The 15,642-nt window shown below is 48.8% G+C and overlaps 1 protein-coding gene and 1 pseudogene across 1 annotated transcript; one reads left to right on the plus strand and one right to left on the minus strand.

The window, feature by feature from the left end:
- LOC131275520 (eukaryotic translation initiation factor 4E-like) overlaps nucleotides 1-15,642 on the minus strand; it is a 108,903-nt pseudogene that overhangs the window by 51,619 nt on the left and 41,642 nt on the right.
- Nucleotides 10,033-12,648, plus strand: QPRT (quinolinate phosphoribosyltransferase). Its single transcript, XM_058286194.1, is given in 4 exon segments — nucleotides 10,033-10,088; nucleotides 10,743-10,924; nucleotides 10,927-11,330; nucleotides 12,421-12,648. Coding segments are annotated over 4 exon segments (870 nt in total).

A 15,642-nucleotide genomic window follows, 5' to 3' on the forward strand; every position in this document is an offset into this window, starting at 1 on the left:
CATCAGTAGCTGAAGTTCGTGCCCAAGTGTCTCTTCCTCCCCCAATTTGGGGAAGTGGAGCTTTCAATTCCAGCCACGGAACAGCTCCTGAGGCAGCTTGTGCCTCCGGTGGAGGATGGGCACTGGCCTCTGGGGTGTGGAGTGCTCCACTTATGAATCTTCTCTGTAGATGGGCAGTCTCCTTCTTCCATTCCTTCAAGGATATTGCAGGATGCTCTTCTGGCCTCCTGAAGCCCCCAAACAGGTGCTTCAGCTAGCTCAGATAGCCCTGGGTGTTTACTAACTGCCCTGTGGCAGGAGCTGATTTTAGGAGCTCTTTTCTCCACTGCCATCTTGCTGTCTCTCTGGTTAATATGTGTTTTAAGAGTCTTAATTTTTTTGTTTGCCTTACAGTTTATGAGTTGAAGAACTTGGGGTATTTTTTTCTGGTAGAGTTTCCCAGTCTGAATTTTGTTGTTTGCATCCCCATGGTGTTGTTTAACGTGTTCCTCTGTCCTCTGGTGTATTTTTAATTGGTGGTTGCATCCAGAAGTCTGATTGGATTCAGGTTAAGTTTCTTTTTGGCAAGAGTGCCTTACAGAAAATGTTCTTACAGCAGAGCACCCCATGTCCGGTTGTCTTCTGATGCTGCCTTGATGCTTAATACCTGGATCCTTTGGTTCACTAAGGGTTGCAAAATGGCTCAAGCCTTCCCTTGGAGCATTGGTTCTTTTGTTTGTTTAAGCATGGAATTTAATGATTTTTAGTAAACTTACGAAGTCGTGCAACCATTATGAAAATCCAGTTTTAGAACAATTTCTCACCCCAGTGAGAATCCATGCTTGTTTACACTTAATCCCCAACACTTGGCAACTACTCATCTAATTTCTGTCTCTACCCAGTTGCCATTTCTGGACATTTCATATAAATGTAGGCATACAATATGTCATCTTATGTGAGCACTGTTTCTTAATCTTCATGTGCATCTGAGTCATGGGGGCAGTTTTCCAAACCCTGGATGCCTGGAATGACCTTGCAGAGATGATTCAATTGGTCTGGGATGGGCCCCAGCCTCTGAGTTGATAAAGCTGCCCAGGTGATACTCATGTGCAGCCCAAGTCGACGGCCCTGCTTTATCATCTTCATCTACACCTACTGCCTCCACTTCCTCACCTCCCACATACCCCTTGATCATACAAGGTGTCTTTTGTCTCCACAACAAGGAGCTGAAACTACTCTGGCAAAAGCCTCCCAGTTGCCAATTTCTGTGGCTCATTTTCTGTCTTCCTTCTACTCGCTTCTGCCCACACCCTATTCCTTGAAACCCTCTTGTCTTCCCACTCACCCAGTCTCTCCAGGTGCTGCTTCTGTCTTTTTAAAATCTGTCTGCCTTTGAATACAGGTGTTTCTCAAAACCCTCTTCTTACCTGTCCTCACCACTGCTTTGCTCACTTGCCAGCCTTGTGTGGTGGTGTCTCCAAAATCACTTTTCCTCACTTTGTTTTCTCTTCTGAGCTCCAGAACCATTCTATCCACTAGCTGCACACTGCCACTCACATTCTCTACTAGCATCTCAGCCAAAACTTTGATAGAATCAAACTCAGTTATATTTCCCCCTCTTCTGCTTCTAAGCTGTGCCATCAGGGAACAATATGGGAACCTCTTTAAGCTTCAGTTTCTGTACTTGTCAAAGGGGAATAATCCCTGGTGATGTGTTTGAGATGACATAGCAGGTGAGAACTGTAGTACCCATGACTTGTACCCCACAGGCACTCAGTACTACAGGTTCCTGCCTTCTTCTGCTATTCTCCTTTGCCCCAGCCTGCTCCCCTCTCTGAACTCCCTGTGTCAGTTTTCAGTCACCCGGGTGTATCCGTCAGGGCTCTCCAGAGACACAGAGCCAACAGGGTCTACACACACACACATATGTAAAGAGATTTATTATAAGGAATTTGCTCACAGAACTGTGGGGGACTAGCAAATCCAAATTCTGTAGGGCAGGTTGGAGGCTGGAAATTCTGGTAAGAGTGATTTTGAAATCTTAAGTCTGAACTCCTTAGGCTAGAAAATACAGAGGAGAGAAGGATGTGGTCTTTTTTTTTTTTTTTTAATTTTTACTTAATTGTCTTCTCTAAAAAAGGATACATAGATCACAAAAAATGTTACATTAAAAATATGAGCGGTTCTCTTATACCCCACCACTTACCCCCCCACTCCTCCAATATCAATAACCTCTTTCAAAATTGTGGCACATTCGTTGCAGTTGGTGAATACCTTTTTGAGGCAGAATCCCTTCTTCTACTCAGAACCCTCATTCCTTTCAATTAAAGTCTCCACCTGACAGGATGAGGCCCAGTGAGCTGATGGTAAGTGCTACTCCCATCTACAAAATACTTGCACAGCAGTATCTAGGCCAGGGTTTGACCCAACAACTGGATACCATACCCTAGGTAATTTGACATAAAATTAACCATCACATCAGGACAGAAACTCAAGGGTGGTTATTGTGAAACTCTCCACTCCTTCCATGCCACCTCTACCTCAGCGACAGCTCTCCTATTTGCCCCTCCTTTCTCTATTCCTACGGTTGCTGCCTAAGTTTGGGGCTTCATCACTTTTTGTCTGACCAGTTGCCTCAGCCTCTTTTTGCCTCCCAATCTCTCTTCAGCCGGTGGATGAAGTTCCCCTTCCAGAGCAAAATCATAATCATACCACTCCCTCACTCCAAACCTGTGATGGCTCCTAGGATCCATCCGGACTCCTCTGCAAATAACTAGCCCTTTTCCACTCTGTCCTCACTTCCCACCATGTTCCCCATAATCCTGCCCCAGACCCCCAGATTTCTTTCTCCTTTCTCGCTTTTGAGTCTTTGAAAGCCTGCCCTTTCACCCTGCAATGTTGTGCCCACCTCCTCCCCACCCCACACCTTTGCCTGGCAAACATTACTCATCCTTCAAGGCCGCCACGACCACTCCCCCGTCCTCAGGGAAGCTTAGTCATTTCTTCCTGTCTGCTCCCATGACACTTGGTAAGGGCTTCAGCCATTTTTTCAGCAGTGTTCTAGGTACAGTGTTCCTAAGTGCTTTTCAAATATTAACTCATTCTATTTTCATAACAACCTATGAGGTGGTTATTGTTATTATGTGTTGGAGATTTGGACCTGAAGGGTATCAGGAATGAAAGAAAGAGAGAGTGAAACAAAGAGAGAAAGAAAGAGAGAGAGCTGGGATCAGGGGGTCTGTGAGTAATGACTCCTCAGACAACTTTATTTTCTACATGTGGCATTCTATACACTCAAACTATCGAGATAACAAGCAGTGTAACTACACATTAACAATACTCGTAAATTAAAGAACTTATCTCAGAGTACAAAGATTCAGTATTCCTTTCAAACTACAAAGTGTGTTTGCTCATATTTCTCCCTGCCCCGACAGCTCCATCCTGTTGACGGGAAAGGTGTAATTGCTGCATTCCTATGTTAAAAGCATAGCCACGGAAACAGCACGTCTATCTTTGCAAGACCACTATGCCTCAGTTTCCAACAATTATGCCCATTACAGATGAGGAAACTACAGCTCCTATGGGGTCAACTCACTATATCAAGATCACTTAGAAGCTGCAGAGTCAAGATTGGGACCCAGGTGGAATAGCCCCAGAGGCTGGGTTTTAATTCTGATTGAATAAGTACCACTTAATACTTACAATGAAGCTAAAACATGAAATGGCCTATATTTGGCCATTTTTGATCTATAAAAACCCAAATTCATAGGCTCAGTGTGCTAGGCACTTGGGATACAGCAGAAAACTCAAAGGACACAGCAGCTTTGCACCACCAGCAAGAACTGTCAGAAATGTCTTCCTCGGGGCTCCAGAAAACAGTTAAAGGACTGCAGTAACAGGGCAAGTGCCAAATCAAGAAAATGCCACTTAAAAGTGGTAGGATGTCAGGGTCCCTGGCAATGGCTTAGTGCAGAATGAGTTGCACCCAGAGTGTGGGCTCCTGGTTCCACTTTGAGAGGGAGCAGCATAACCCCTTAGGGGCATGCATGTCTGGCCCAATCTGGTGGTGCCCTGAAGGATTCACTGTCATGTAGAAGGCAGCTCATGGATCTCTGCTACTTAAGGCTGGGGGAAAGCAGTCAAGTGGTACTGCCTTGGGCAAGGGCTGGCTGACTGTGGGGCATAGAGTACAGTGCTCAAGCTGTGAGGAAACCTTTTCCTAGGGAAGAGGGGACATTCTTATCCATGTAAAAAGGAGAATTCTTAGGGCCACATGCTCAGGCCCAAGACAAGATGCCTATACAAAAAAGGGATCAGGGAGGCCCTGTGCGTCAGCCTGGAGCTATTCTCTAAAGTTGCATAATCCCCAAAGGAGAGCACTGGCACAGGTCAATCTGCAAAGACTAGGAAAGGTGTTTTATTTTCATTCTTTTCCTTCCTCTCCTTCTTTATTTTTTAATTTTTATTTTTTTGGTTAGTTCCTGCCATTCAAAGAAAGCGCTATCATAGGACACAAGCTTAAGGAACAGACATCACAGAGTCTAAATTTTAACAATAACTTCTTAAAATATCAAAACGTCCAGGTTTCAACAAAAGGTTTCAAAGCATATAAAGAAACAGGAAGCAATAGCCCAGGCAAAGGAGAAGATTAAAGCATTAGAAATCATCAGTGCGAAAGACCAGGTCTGGGACATACCAGGCAAAGACTTAAAAAAAAGAAAAGAAAAGAAAAGAAAAAGAATGTTCTAAATATGCTCAAAAGGTAAAGGAAAACATGGACAAAGAACTAAAGGAAATCAGGACAGTGATTGAGGTACACAAAGAGAATATCAATAGAGAGATGGAAATGATGAAAAGGCACCAAACAGAGCTGAAGACCACAGTAACATACATAAAAAATTTCTAGAGGTATTCAGGAGCAGATTGGAGTAGGCAGAAGAAAGAATCAGGGTAGCAGATGTAGCTCAAGTGATAGAGCTTCCGCCATACCATATGGAAGGACCTGGGTTCAATCCCTGGGTCCTCCTGGTGAAAAAGAAGAGAAAGCATGCCTACACGGTGAGCCAGTGCCCACACGAGTGCCCATGAGGTAAGCACGAGTGCCTGCATGGTGAGCTCAAGTGCCTGCATGGTGAGCCAGTGGCTGCGTGAGTCCCTGTGTGGTCAGCCAGTGCCCATGCAGCAAGGTGGCGATGCATCAAAAGAGAGACAAAGGGAGAGTCAAGATGAAGCGCAACAGAAATCAGGAACTGAGGTGGTACAATTGACTGGGAACCTCTCTCCACATCAGAGATCTCCAGGAGCCAATCGCAGTGAATCCTAGATGAGAGAAAATGAGAAGAGAAAAGAACACAGACAGCAAAAACAGCAGGGTAGGAGGAGGGGAAGGGGGAAAATAAATAAGTAAATATATCTTAAAACAAAAAAAGAAGAAAGAATCAGTGAACTTAAAGATAAGACAATTGAAATTATCCAGTCTGAGGAGCAGAAGGAAGACAGAATGAAGAAAAGTGAATAGACCCTGAGGACCCTGTGGGATACCAACAAATGTATCAATGTGTGCATTGCTCAAGTCCCAGAAGGAGAAGAAAGAGAAAGGAACAGAAAGAATAATCAAAGAAATAATGGCTGAAAGTTACCAAAGACATGAATAAGACACCAAGATGGTTAACAAATGCCAGACAGGATAAACCCAAATAGAACCATGACACAGATATTATAATCAAACCATAAAGTGTTAAAGATAGAGAATTCTGAAAGCCACAAGAGAGAACCAATGTGTTACTTACAAGGAAGCCTCGATAGGATTAAGTGCCTATTTCTCATCAGAAATGAGGGAGGCAAGAAGGCAGGGGTTGACATATTTAAAATGCTGAAAGCAAAAAACTGCCACCCAAGAATTTTATATCTGGCAAAGCTGTCTTACAAAAATAAAGGAGTGATTAAGACACTCCCAAATAAAGAAAAGCTGAGGGAGTTCATCATCAGTAAATTGACCCTGCAATAAATTTTAATGAGAGTTCTGCAGGATGAAAGGAAAGGACGCAAGATAATAAATAGAAGTTGTATGAAGGAATAAAGATTTCTGGTGAGGAAAATGACATGGGTAAATAGAAATGCCAGTACTATGGTACTTTTGGTTTGTACCTCTACATTTTACTTTCTATGGGATTTAAAAGGTAAATGCATAAAGGCAATGAGACATCAATGGTTTGGGACTCATCATGTATAGACATGTAATTTGTAAGAAGAACTACAGAGAGGTGGGGAGACAGAGGGGCATAAGAACATAGTTTGAGTATACTATCAAAGTTAAGCTGGTATCAAAACAAATGAGATTGTTATAGATTTAGGATGTTAAATTTAAGCCCCATTGTAACTGCAAAGAAAATATTGGAACATATGCAAGCTCACAGAGACAGAAATTAGAGTAAAACTTGTCAAGGGGGAGGGGAATGGGGAGTTAATGCTTAATGGACATAGGGTTTCTGTTTGGGGAGATGAGAGAATTTTGGTAAAAGAACGTGGTGGGGGTATCACAATATTGTGAATATGATCAAGCCTACTGAATGGTATCTTTAGAAGGGGTTGAGATGAGAAAATTTGTATCGTAGATATGTTCCCACAATTACACACACAAAAAAGAAAGAAGGAAAGAACAACTAAAAAGACAATGACTGTTAAATGCAATACATGATCCTGGATGGGATCTAGCAAGGGAGGAAAAAAGGCTCAAAGGGACATTATTGGGACATAAGAAAATTGTAAAATGTTAGCTTTATAGCAATTTTAAATGGCTTGAACTTGATAACTGAACTTAAGGTGGTGACATAAGTGAGTATCCACGGTCTTAAGAAATGTACATGGCAGCATTAAGTGTTCAAGGAGCAGGGTGTATACAAACAACATTCAAGTGTTCAGAAGATGGGTGGATGGATGAATAGACAGATGATAGTTGGATGGCTAGCTAGATGATATAGCAAATGCGGCAAAAGTTAAACTTGGATCTGGATATCTGGGGGGGGGGGTTGTTTAGGGATGTTTTGGAGTTCTCTGCTTGAGGTTTGTTATATTTTTATAAATGTCCTGTAGTTTGAACATATTTAAAAATAAAAAGTTAAAAAAAACCCACCAAACCTCAATGGAAAGATACAATCTTTGCCCTCAGAGGGGAAACATAATGTATGATGGGGGGTGGCAGGGTGTATTAGTTAGTCAAAGGGGTGCTGATGCAAAATACCAGAAATTGGTTGGTTTTCATGAAGGGTATTTATTTGGGGTAGGAGCTTACAGATACCAGGCCATAAAGCATAAGTTACTTCCCTCACCAAAGTCGATCTGGAGCAAGATGGCTGCTGACGTCTGTGAGGGTTCAGGCTTCCTGGGTTCCTATGTTCCTGCGCTTGCTTTTCTCTGGGTTCAAGGTTCCTCTCTTACTGGGGCTGGCTTCTTTTTTCTCTGCATGAGGACTTCCCGGGGCTCCAGATTAAGTCTTCCCCATCAAACTCCAACATCAGAACTCCAACATCACAAACCCTCAACTCTGTTCTTCATCATGCCTTTTATGTGTGAGTCCCCAGGGGTGGGACTCAACATCCTAATCATAACTCAATCATGCCCAGGTACAGATCGGATTACAAGCATGATCCAATATCTATTTTTGGAATTCATCGATTATATCAAACTGCTACATGGGGGGTGCAGAGGGACATGGAGCTAATAGAGAGTATGACCTAATTTAGGGGATCTGGGAAGGCCCCTGGGGAAGTGATATTTCAGAGGAGAGTTGAAGGAGGAGGGAAAGGTGAAGAGGGAGTCTTGGGAGAAGGGAAGGGCCATCCAGGTGCCACCCTGGAACAGCGTAGGCTAAGGCCTGACTGGTAAGAGGAGGAGCCTTGGTCCCCATCATGGCCCAGCAGTTTGCACCCGGCCAGAACAGGGGCTCAAGAAGGATTTGTCAAAATAAGCAAGGAAAAGTGGAAAGAAGTTCAGAGCTGGAGCTAATATTGTGTAAGTGGAGTGTATTTGAGGTACTGGGGCCAGAGATTGAACTGAGGACCTTGTATGTGGGATATAACTAGAGAAGGGAAAATTCACCTTTTCTTCCTTCCTGTTTTTTTAAAATTTTTTGTTTGCTGAGTCTTGACAAGCACATCAGTCACATAGTCGCACCACAGTCAAGATACAGAACTGTGCTATCACACCCAAAACTCCCTGGTGCTGCCCCTTGATAGGCAATCTGGCCCTCATCCTCACGAAACCACTGATCTGCCTTCTGTCATTCTAGCTTTGCCTCTTCTAGGTTGTCACCAAAATGGGTTCATACAGCAGATAGCTTTCTGAGTTTGGCTTCTTTTCCTTGGCATAATGAGTTTGAGATACATCCCAGTTGTATACGTGTAGTTTCTTTTTTTTAAATTTTTTTAACTTTTAATTTTTTAATTTTTATTTTTTTCTTTTGTTATTTTCTCTCTTTTTTTTAAGATTTATTTTTTATTTATTTCTCTCTCCTTCCCCACACCCCCATTGTCTGCTCTGTGTCCATTCACTGTATGTTCTTCTGTGTCCACTTGCATTCTTGTCAGCAGCACCAGGAACCTGTGTCTCTTTTTGTTGCGTCATCTTGCTGCGTCAGCTGTCCATGTGTGCGGCTCCATTCCTGGGCAGGCTGTACTTTTTCACGGTGGGCGGCTCTCCTTACGGGACTCACTCCTTGCATGTGGGGCTCCCCTACGCGGGGGACACCCCTTGTGGCACGGCACTCCTTGCACGCATCAGCACTGCGAGTGGGCCAGCTCACACATGGGTCAGGAGGCCCTGGGTTTGAAACTTGAACCGCCCATGTGGTAGGTAGAGGATCCATCCGTTGAGCCAAATCCGCTTCCCTGTAGTTGTTTTTCATTGCCACGCAGAATTCCAGTCTGCAGATGCTCCATAGTTCATTTATCCACTCACCAGTTGAAGGATTCAAATTTGCTTAATAAAAAAATACCACCACCTCCAGTTTGAATGGATGGAGGGGCTTCTGATCAAAACTTATTCACAGGGAAGTGGACTTGGCCCAGTGGATAGGGCGTCCGTCTACCACATGGAGGTCCAAGGTTCAAACCCTGGGCCTTCCTGACCCGTGTGGAGCTGGCCCATGTGCAGTGCTGATGCACGCAAGGAATGCCCTGCCATGCAGGGGTGTCCCTGCGTAGGGGAGCCGCACGTGCAAGGAGTGCACCCCATAAGGAGAGCCGCCCAGCGCAAAAAAGTGCAGCCTGCCCAGGAATGGCGCCGCCCACACGGAGAGCTGACACCACAAGATGACGCAACAAAAAGAAATACAGATTCCTGTGCTGTTGACAACAGAGGCGGACAAAGAAAAACACGCAGCAAATAGACACAGAGAACAGACAACTGGGGGAGGTGGGAGAAGGGGAGAGAAATAAATAAATAAATCTTAAAAAAAAAAAAAAACTTATTCACAGGCTTTGCCCCTAGCTAGATGGTGATCGTGATGGAGACAGTCCACGCCCTTGACCCTTTGTCTTTGTGCCCAGCTCCAAGCCTAGGCAGAGCTGCCCTGAATGGACGAATGGAAGCCCCTTAGGGCAGTTGTGGGCAAGAATTTGGGGGGCTGGGTGTAAACCCTGGGACTGTGGCTCAGGAGAAGGGAATGGATGAGTGGGTGAAGATGGGTGCTTGGCTTCTGTGAAGAAGGGCAAGACAAGAGAGGCCCTGCTTCTGAGAATAGAGCATTCCAGAATGTTTGGCCTTACCTTCAACTTGGAGCAAAAGTGGGATGGGGTGGGGGAAACCTTCACAGACTATCTACTCATCTCTCCCTCCCTGGAAGCTAAGTCAAGGCCAGCTGTGGCGGGTGCCCACAAGGCTGCAGTCCTTCTCCTGGTCGACAGGTGGCGATGTTGAATCGTGTCCGAGCCCTGCCTTCGCCTTCATTTCATCCAAATGTAAGGAGGGGCCCATTTGAGGCTGCGCTGGGCAGTCACTGTGTCCATCCCTGACAGAGCAGTCGCTCAGACCCAGTTTTCCTGCTGGTCCTCTAGAATGGGACAAATCTCCAAGATCAAGATCAAAGGTGAAGGGACAGTCAAGATCGCAAGGTCTGGCTGGCTCTGCCAGTTTGTTGTGGGACTTTAGCACATTTGTCTTCCCTCTCTGGTCCTCAATCTCCATTTCTGTAAAAAGCTGAACTTCCAGCTCTAAGAATCTTGGTGCTATGGAAACGACTAGCATGAAGAAGACATCGACTCTGCTTGCCCCCAACCCCCAGCTCACCTTCTAGTGGGGGCTTCGGCTCCTAAATAACTGCTCGTACACAAGCAGACTGGAAAGGACATAACGTGGCATTCAGGTGTCTGCAGGGGACGACTGAGTGGACTGTTAAAAGATCGAAATACTTCCCTTCCACTTGGCAAATAGGTGTTGATGAGGTTTACCAGATAAGATACAAGACAGTTCAGTTACATTTGAATTTCAGATACACAATGGATAATTTTTTTGTCTAAGTATGCCCTGAATATTGTCTAGGATATATTTATACTAAAAAACTAGTTGTTATTTATCAGGAATGTAAATTCAACCAGGCATCCTCTATTTTCATTTGTTTGATCTGGTCACCTTGTCCAGCCCATAAGGCCCCACCCTCTGCGCCGTCCCCAATCCCCCCCCACCCCCCGGGATCCCCAGGATTTTTCACTCAGAAAGGTCAGTGCCCAATTTAAGAGATTGTAAAATGTTTCCCCTCTCACCCGTAGTGACAAGAGGGGCAGCGTAAATCTAACAGCTCTTCTGTCCTTCTCCCTCCCAGGCCTGGCCCTCCTGCTGCCCCCTGGCACCCTGACGGCCCTGGCAGATGCCTGGCTCCAGGAGGACTGCCCAGGCCTCAACCACGTGGCCTTGGTCACTGGGGCTGCCCCCACACGGGCGGCCCTGTGGGCTAGTCCCCCGGGGTCCTGGCTGGGCGGCCTTTCTTCGATGCCATCTTCTCCCAGCTCAGCTGCCAGGTGTCCTGGCTCCTCCCCGAGGGATCGAAGCTGGTGCCCGTGGTCAAGGTGGCCGAGGTCCGGGGCCCTGCCCACCTCCTGCTGCTGGGGGAACGGGTGGCCCTGAACACACTGGCCGGCTGCAGTGGAGTGGCCAGCGCCGCCGCCGCCGCCGTGCAGGCCACCAAGGGGGTCGGCTGGCCCGGGCGCGTGGCAGGCACCAGGAAGACCAGGCCAGGCTTCCGGCTGGCGGAGAAACAGGGGCTCCTGGTCGGGGGCGCTGCCTGCCACCGCTACGACCTGGGAGGGCTGGCGATGGTGAAGGACAACCACGTCGCGGCGGCAGGGAGTGTGGAAAAGGTGCGTGTCCGGCTGAGCCCCCGCTGGCCCTGCTCCAGCACGCAGCCCCCTCCCAGCCCTGCCCGTCCTAGGGACCCTCAGCCACCAAGGGGTGAAGAGGGACGGCCGGGGTCACTTGCTGCGTCTGTAAAACAAGGGGTTGCACTGGCTTCTCTACGATCGTTCTTCTGTTGCTGGGTATGATGTCCAGGCGCAAAGGACAAGCCACGGGCCCCCGGTGTTCGTGGTTCATGACAGGGGCTCTTCACCTTTTCTGTTCCACGGACCCCTCTGCCAGTCAAGTGAAAACCACGGACCCCTTCTCAGAACGTAGCTGCCGAGAGTTTTATGACACTCAACATGGGCATGTCTTTAAATGAAATTTTAGGATTATTCAAAATTAAAATTTTCAACTGCCTTAATTTCTATACTTAATAACCTAACACGGTTCAACAACTCAGTTCAAATGGTCATTTTCGGCAAACACGGAGAAATTTGAATTTTCCAACGGTGTCATAAAACCATCTCTTCTTACCAACATTTTGCAGGCAGTCACCCCTGCACTCAGAACACGCTACATCAAAATAAAGACCATACCAAGTCCACACTATAGTATTATTTAAGAAATATGCCACACCCGCACCAACACGTCCCCACAAGAATCATGTTTTTTTGAATTTTCAGTTCAAGCTCATGGACCCCTGAAATCTTAACCCCTGGTAAAGAAGCCCTGCTTATGACCTCGGGCAGCTCTAACTCTGCACCTCAGGCTCCCCACCTGTAAAAATCTCCTGGCCCCTTTCCATCTTAACATTTGGAGTTGAAATGCACTCAGGTGAAATACCAAAGATTGCTGCTTCCTGCCCGTTTTTGACCCAGCAATGTGTTGATTTCAGCCTCCTCCTCGCGCTCCCCCGAGCGGGGGTGCGGGGCGCCCCGCGGCGGCCTCCGCCCTGCAGGGGGCGGCCGAGCGCGGCAGCTGCCCGAGGCGCTGGGGGCGCCCGCGCCGGGCGGACCTCGTCCTGGGGGACAACGTCAGCCGCGAGGGGAGGGGGCTCCGCCTCCCGGGAGGGCCGCGGGGGGCTCTCGCCGCCGCTCGGCCGCCCCGCAGGAGCCGCACCCCGCGGCCGCGGCGCTGAAGGCCCGGTCCCCGCGCGTGGTGTGGAAGCCTCCCCCGCGTCTGCGGCCCCGCGTCGACGTCCTCTCGCCGGGGAGGCTGCCCCGGGCCGCGCCCGCGCTCGGCTTCCCCCTCCCGCTGCTCCCTGAGGGGAGGCTCTCGAGCCCCGCGCCCCGCGGTCCTGAGGCGGAAGACGGCGGCGCCGGAACCGAACCCTCGTGACGAATTAGAGCGCCTGCGAGAGAGTTTACTTGGCAGTTGTCCTTTGAGTGGGACATTGTGTGTTTTCCGTCAATGCTATAGTTGGTATCAGCTGGAACATTCCACGTGGCTGGTGCCCGTGTGGTACAGGTTATTGAGTATTTGCCTCTTGATTCTGGCCCCGTTATTGGCTCTTTGGTGGAGATGAGACGCCCTCCCCACCTCACGTTTAGGGTCCCCAACACACACTCTGCCATATGCTCCCCCCGGGACGGAGGACACCCTCATTCCAGGCTGAAGGTCTGTGAGTGACTGATCTGGGCTCAGAGCAAAGGGCAACCAAAGGAGTGGGAAGGGCAGGGTCCATGTTCAAGCATCAAAGCCCCTTCCTCAATGAGTCAAGACTCAGGGTCAGTCAACTGCAGCCCAGAGGAGAGTCTGAGCCCAGCTCCCGAACATCACTAAGACACACACACACCTGCGGCCCTGCCTCCTTCTGTGGCAGCCCCACCCTGCCTCAAGCCCAGGGCTCCCTCTTTCTAACCCTTGAAAGGTGACTCCAAGAGGAATGGGAGTGTGAGAAACTCTGAGGGGATAGGTGGGCCCAGGTGACTCCTCCAGCCCAGAGGGTGTGCCACTCTCCTCCCAGAATCTGGTCTCTTCTCTACCCTTGGAGGAGAGGAAAACAGCTCCTAAGCAGGAAGGCTCCTTCCCCAGGGGCCCTCTGGGTGCCCCAGGTTTCCCTGAAGGAGGTGCCCCCATCCCTTAGCCCCCTCTTCAACCCCAGAGACCAGACAGGGGCCTGGAAAAGGGGCAGATAAAGAAAACAGTGTGCTCCTGTCTGAGCTGAAAGCCCCAGAGGGACCAAGACCTCCGGGCCGCCCGCAGCACACAAGCACAGAGCACCTGCCGGGGCCAGGCTGTGAGCAGAGTGGGATGAGTTTAGCAGAGATGCAGTTTAGTAGAAGGAGCCACAGGACACAGCGCAGAGGTGCCTGCCCCCCAGGGCTCCCAAATCCCCACTCCAGCCCTGGGTGCTTCCGGCTTCTGTCCAAGGGGACAGGGACATGCTCAGCCACAAGCTGCCTTCCCTGTGCCCACTCCTCATTCCTGAGCTGGGAGTTGCCAAACCTGCAGGGAAGGGAGGACCCAAGGGCCAGCTGGGAACTGGGAAGGCAAAACACCTGGCATCCAGGAGGGACTGGGGCACAAAGGAGTAAGTACCAGGAGTTGTCAACTCAAATGCCTCAAGGGACCAGGCAGGTAAAATATAGAGGTAAAGTTGGACTAAGACAAATGGTGGGGAGGTGCTGTGGTGAAGTCGTATTGTACCCACAGGTGTTCCAATGAAAAAAGAAACATTGAATGACTGTCCTTGTCCTTTGGAAATGTACACAGCAGTGTTACATGTTCAAAGAGCCGGATGTATACAACCCACATTCAAGTGTTCAGGAAATAGATTGATAAGTAGACAGTCAGGTGGATAGATTGTCAGATGGACTGACTGACTGATAGAATGATATGGCAAATGGCAGAAATGTTTAAAGTGGTGGATCTGGGTACCTGGGGGAGGTCGAGGTTGGCTGGAGTTCTCTATATGGGGTTTGCATTAGTTTTGTAGCTGTCCTGTAGTTTGAAAATATTTAAAAATAAAAAGTCAACGGAAGAAGTGAGGGAGGCAGGGAGGGAAGGAGAGAGGAAGGAAGGAACCAAAAGAGAAGGAAGGAAGGAAAAGAAAGAACAAAATTCTACTAGGCTCTAGACTCGACACATTTGGACCCAGGCAAGGGTCAGCCCTACAGGGACTTCCAGGAAGGGGCTTCCATACCAGGGACAGAGGAACTTGGTCCTGGGCAGGCAAGAGCAAACCTGGCCTCCTGGCAGGAGAATGGACTTCCAGGCAGAAGAGACTGCAGGGCAAAGGCTGGGGGACATGCCTTGGACTGTTTGGTATGACACCGGGACTAGGAGGGGCGGGGTGATGGGCGGTGGGCTGGGTCCAGGCCTCAGTATGGTGGATTCCAGGATTGAGCTCCATCCCAGGAGCAATCAGAACAAAGCTGGCGAGGGAGAGAAGCGTATTTGCAATTGACATTTGGAGCACTGCAGGCAGATGCCTTTGAAGGGGCTTCGGTGGCCACGGGGAGACCAGTAAGGAGGCAGAGGCAGCCATCCCCAGCACCCTGACGTGGGTTGTGGCAGGGGATTAAGGGGAGGTGGCCGTGGGGCTGGGGAGAAGGGAAAGCAGGCCGACACACCGCCTCCGCAGAGGCTCGAAGGCGACGGAGACTGCTGGTGCCCACGGAGGCGGAAGGCGGAAGGAGAATCCTCCCACCTCACCCGGGACCCCCGTCCATCTGGCTACACTTCCTCCTTGCCTGGCCGGCCTGGGACTGGGCCGGGATCACTCCCCAGGCTGCCAGGCCCAGTGGCAAGCCCGTGCCACGACGGCAAGTGTGTCCCTCAAGTTGGTTTGCTGAGTGAAAATGATGTGCTGCTGTCAGTATGGGGTGTAGTGTGTGTCCCCCCCGGCCCTCGGTTAGTGCTCGTGGCACCTGCATTTTACCCAGCAGGGAACAGCCTCTAAAGGTCAGAAAGCTGCCCAGGGTCCTCCCCCATCAGTAAAGTGGGGGCAGGGTTTGGAACCTGAGTCCGTTGTCATTCAATAAATATTGATTGAACCCCTACCAAGCACTATTGTAGAGGCTGGAAATGCAACAACGCAAAAACAGACTCATGGAGTTTATATCCTAGTGGGGGTGGCAGAATTGGAGAGGAATAAACAATGAAAAAAATACCTAAGGACAATGCGCAGACTGCCCACAGTCACCCTCCTCATAGCCGCCAGAGGGCACTGCACCCACACCACCTTCCTTTCTCCTCTGATTACATCTCCCTTCTGGGTTGTGAAAGCAATGGCCAGGGAGGCTATGAATAGTAAGTAAGGCATCTGCTAAAGGATGACAGTTAAGGAGAAGACTGCAGCGGTTCCGTCTTCCACCCCATTTTCCAGCT

Source organism: Dasypus novemcinctus, chromosome 23 (genome assembly GCF_030445035.2).
Source record: "Dasypus novemcinctus isolate mDasNov1 chromosome 23, mDasNov1.1.hap2, whole genome shotgun sequence".
Lineage (NCBI taxonomy): Eukaryota > Metazoa > Chordata > Mammalia > Cingulata > Dasypodidae > Dasypus > Dasypus novemcinctus.